Source organism: Herpailurus yagouaroundi, unplaced genomic scaffold (assembly GCF_014898765.1).
Source record: "Herpailurus yagouaroundi ecotype Mexico unplaced genomic scaffold, PumYag 162, whole genome shotgun sequence".
Taxonomy (NCBI): Eukaryota; Metazoa; Chordata; class Mammalia; order Carnivora; family Felidae; genus Herpailurus; species Herpailurus yagouaroundi.
The window spans coordinates 14,169,512-14,173,536 of NW_024412403.1; the positions used below are offsets into that span (position 1 = coordinate 14,169,512).

Consider the following 4,025-nt stretch of genomic DNA (forward strand, 5'->3'; position numbering starts at 1 on the left):
ATTAAGTTATGCTTAAAACGTATTAAGTGCCAACAACAACCGGGCAGGGTGTGGGTTGGTAATGAGTCCTAGTCAGAAGGGAGAGAGTGTGTGATGGTAGGCTGGTGGCGTGTTTGGTGTCACTGTCAGATCGACACTCATTGTATCCAAGCAAGATGAAGGAGGGACCAAATGTGGGCTGGGGTGACGGAGAGCTTTGAAGCTGTCAGGTAACCTTCTTAATCCTGGGACTAAGTACAGTTCAGAAGCCTTATGATTTAGTTACCAAACTACTAAAGTATCTTTATGAGGATGAAGGCTTCTCGAGAGACAATTAACCTAGGGATTCACAAGATGTTCTAAGGCATGCTGGCCTGGGCCAAAGAAGCCAGGAAGACCAGGGTGGGAGCCCCACCCACCAGCAAGGATATATAAAAGCCCGGGAGCCTGGAGGGACATTCACAATTCAGAAGCTTGCTTCAGCGAGTTACCCACAGCTCTCTGTCTGGTACCATGTCCTACAACTGTTTCACAAGAAACTGCTCTTCCAGGCCAATTGGAGGACACTGCGCTGTCCCAGTGGCCCCGGTTACCACGGCTTCTACCCAGGATGCCGACTGCCTGAGCGGCATCTATTTGCCCAGTTCCTTCCAAACTGGCTCCTGGCTCCTGGACCACTGTCAGGGGACCACCTGTGAGCCCACCGTTTGCCAGCCAACCTGTCACCAGCAAAATCCTTGCATCTCCAGCCTCGGACAGGTGACCTGCTCTCGACAGACCACCTGTGTCTCTAATCCTTGCTCGACCACCTACAGCCGGCCACTCACCTTTGTCTCCAGTGGCTGTCAGCCCCTGGGTGGCATCTCTAATGTGTGCCAGCCAGTGGGAGGAGTTTCCACTGTCTGCCAACCAGCCTGCGGGGGCTCCAGGACGTACCAGCGGTCCTGCATGTCCAGCTGTCGAAGAACTTGCTAAGTGTGTAGGAGCCAGTGAGCGAATCAAGACTCCAGGACCTGCCAGCTGTGTTTCCAGGCTCGTCCAGGATGCTGCCTGTCCCTGAACAACTCTTCATTGCTGATCCCTCTTCTGACTGCCTCACTGCTTGGCTGCTAGCTCTGAATAAGCTGCCTTTGGCAATCTATGAGTTTTCTGGCTAGCACCATGCCTATTTTAAGGGTTGATCACTGGTGGCGCATATGCGTCTGGATGTTTCCAGAAACTTCACTTCCCATACTCCGGTCTCTGCTGGTTTTGACGTGTTTTGACCTTGCTGCTGTGTCTTTTGGCTTCCGCTTTTGTGCCTCTGAGGAAAGGAACTTGTCTCGCTCTGTATTTTCTCAATAAACCTGCTTACTTGGCATTGCAAACGTATGTCTCAATAGAGTTCTTTATTTGCAAGAGTTTTTGCTGTCTGTGAACCATCCTTGCTGATCAGGATGGTTGCTGACTTTCTTTTCTGAGCCTAGAGTATGGGTTCAGTCATTGTGTTTCAGGACAAGCAAGGGAATATCTGGTCTTTTAGTTGGTCAGAGCATCTTTGGACGTGTAGTGGTATACAGTGACGTGTCTTCCATATTCACTCAGTTTTTATGGGTGTACAGAATAATTTCCATGTGGGCAAAAGAAAAGTTACCTGGGTAACCAAGTAGTTTGGGGAATTATACAGTGAAGGGGGCAACAGAGTCTATTAGAGTCTCAGAGTCTTACTTTATCAGAGAACCACAGTGGAAAACTTTGCAGAAGATCCCTCCGTGATCAGATAGGACAGAGTGAGAAGGAAGAAGGGTGGAGAAGTTGGTTTCCAAGGCCTGAGATTCAGGGCACCAAAGGGTGGCTCCAGCTCTATATTTCCCTCACTTGCTGCCGAGGGTTGGTAGATCTCCCCAAAATGCTCTGAGTAAATCAAATCTCCAGGTGTTAGTAAATCTGGGCAAGAGAGACTTAAAAACAACCTTCGAAAACACACGGTGGTTTGTTTCAACAAGAACCTTATTTTGTGCTTGTTCTCTACTGGAACCCACATACTGATTAAACAAACCATCTGGGCTGGTGGTCCACTGCTAATTCTTTTTGCTTTATTTTAAAGTGAGAACTGGCTACCGACTGGTTTGCTTTTGTCCTTATCCTCTGTTATGTCCAGAAACACATGTCTATTTTCTTTTCAGAGTTGCTGAAAGAGACACAGATGAGGAAGATTTTTACAGAAAATGGAGACATACGAGGTGTGTGTTCTGTGAGCAGAGAGCCTTTTCTCATAACAGTGGACCTTAGTGCCTGCGGCAGAGTCTGATTGGCGACCTCTGTTGACAGCAAAATGGTTTTCTTATTTCACTAATAGTTTTTCAGAGAGGCATAGATGATTTCCAGATAGATGGAATGTTTTCAAGTTTTTCCCATTGCTGACTCTACTCTGAGAAGTAAGGATCCCTTCAATCAAAGACATGTTAGTATCTATGAGTCACAGTAATATCTCATTAAGGCAAGACATGGTTTTTATTATATATTATTTCTATACCCATTGTCTTTAAAAGTGAAACTCTGGATTTCAGATAAGTTCTGGTTTATTCTAACATATAAATCCCTGGGGGAAATCCTCAATGGCTCCTGCAAAGCTATTGTTCACATGACTCTCACTGATTGTTTATTTCCGCCATTTCACTGTGATCTGGAAAATTCAAAGTTTTCAGAGATTGAAAACATATTTAATTTGTTTTTTATTCTCTAGCTTTCTAATTTTTCAATAAAAAATTGTAAGGACAGAGATGCCTTCCATTTCTTTTTTATTTAAATGGCTAATCATCTCAATAGATTTGTATATTACTAATATATAATAGCAAAGATTTTACACGCTGCTATGAGTAAAGTTTTGCTCGGGGTATTATTGCATGGTGTGAATGTTCAAGGATGATGTAGCTATCCTGCCAACCTATTTCCTTGCCTTTATTTCTATTTGGGGAGTTCTCTGATTTGCTGTTAGAGCTATTCTCTTTGTACTTGAACTTTGAAAAGTCTCTCCATTCTTTGCTTTATTTCACAATAAATGATAAAGTTTCAGTGTTTACCTTTGAGGGCTGGCTTTTAAAAGATAGGGCAATAACTTCTTTCTCTTCTTGGTCTGGGGCCTACAAACATGTCTTGTATGTATGTAATATCCTGTCATGGTAGGGAAGTGATTTGATGGTCTTCAGTTCGAATCCCGGTTCTGTCGCTTGGCTGCAGGTTCGTTAAGCTCTCTAAACCTTAGCTCATCTGTAAAATGGGGATTATGGTAGCATCTCATGCCTCTCTTTTCAGGAATAAACCGAGGTAATGTGTGTGTCTCCCAGCTGTCAGCTGAGGCATCCTGCCATTTGATATTAAAGTGAACCTGGCATTCTCATCTCCTTTCCTTCTTTGGTGGAAGTCCTGGCTACTCCTGGCATTTCTCAGGGATCTGGGTTGAGATGCTGGGAGGAGATGCCTTACTGTTTCCTTTCCTAATCCCTCTGGCTCTGAATTTTTATTAAAAAAAATTTTTTTTAAATGTTTATTGATTTTTGAGGGAGAGAGAGCACTGGGGGTGGAGGGAGGGACAGAGAGAGGGGGAGACACAGAATCCGAAGCAGGCTCCAGGCTCTGAGCTGTCAGCACATAGCATGATGTAGAGCTCGAACCCACAAACCTTGAGTTCATGACCTGAGCCAAAGTCAGATGCTTAATTGACCGAGCCATCCAGGTGCCCCTCTGAACTTTTACTTTAGAAGAATTAGTTCATTTTATGGATCTTCTTCCTATGCCATAGTCTGTTTCTGTTCCAACTGTAATGATTCAGACATCTTAGCCCAACTTCCTTCCCTTACTGTCCACAGAATCCACTTACACAAGGTATTTGTGTGTCTAACAACAGACTTTACAGAAAATCTGGGATCTAGATGGCATTGGTATTCTAGTGAGGAAAACAACTTAAAATTGAATTTTAGACATTATGAAGTTCCTGGGTCATTGTGTCTGGAACATTATCATGTTCAGTTCAGAGCCAAACCCCTCCTTCCCTCCTCCTCTCTCTC

General features: G+C 44.2%; 1 protein-coding gene across 1 annotated transcript; it reads left to right on the forward strand.

The window, feature by feature from the left end:
• The first annotated feature begins 432 nt into the window (after positions 1–432).
• Positions 433–1,346, forward strand: KRTAP11-1 (keratin associated protein 11-1). Its single transcript, XM_040484072.1, has one exon. The coding sequence runs from the start codon at positions 493–495 to the stop codon at positions 952–954; it is 462 nt and encodes a 153-aa protein (XP_040340006.1). The 5' UTR covers positions 433–492; the 3' UTR covers positions 955–1,346.
• The last annotated feature ends 2,679 nt before the right edge of the window (positions 1,347–4,025 follow it).

Coding starts and splice junctions, on each gene's coding strand:
- KRTAP11-1 (XM_040484072.1), top strand. CDS start 493: ATGTCCTACAACTGTTTCACAAGAAACTGCTCTTCCAGGCCAATTGGA.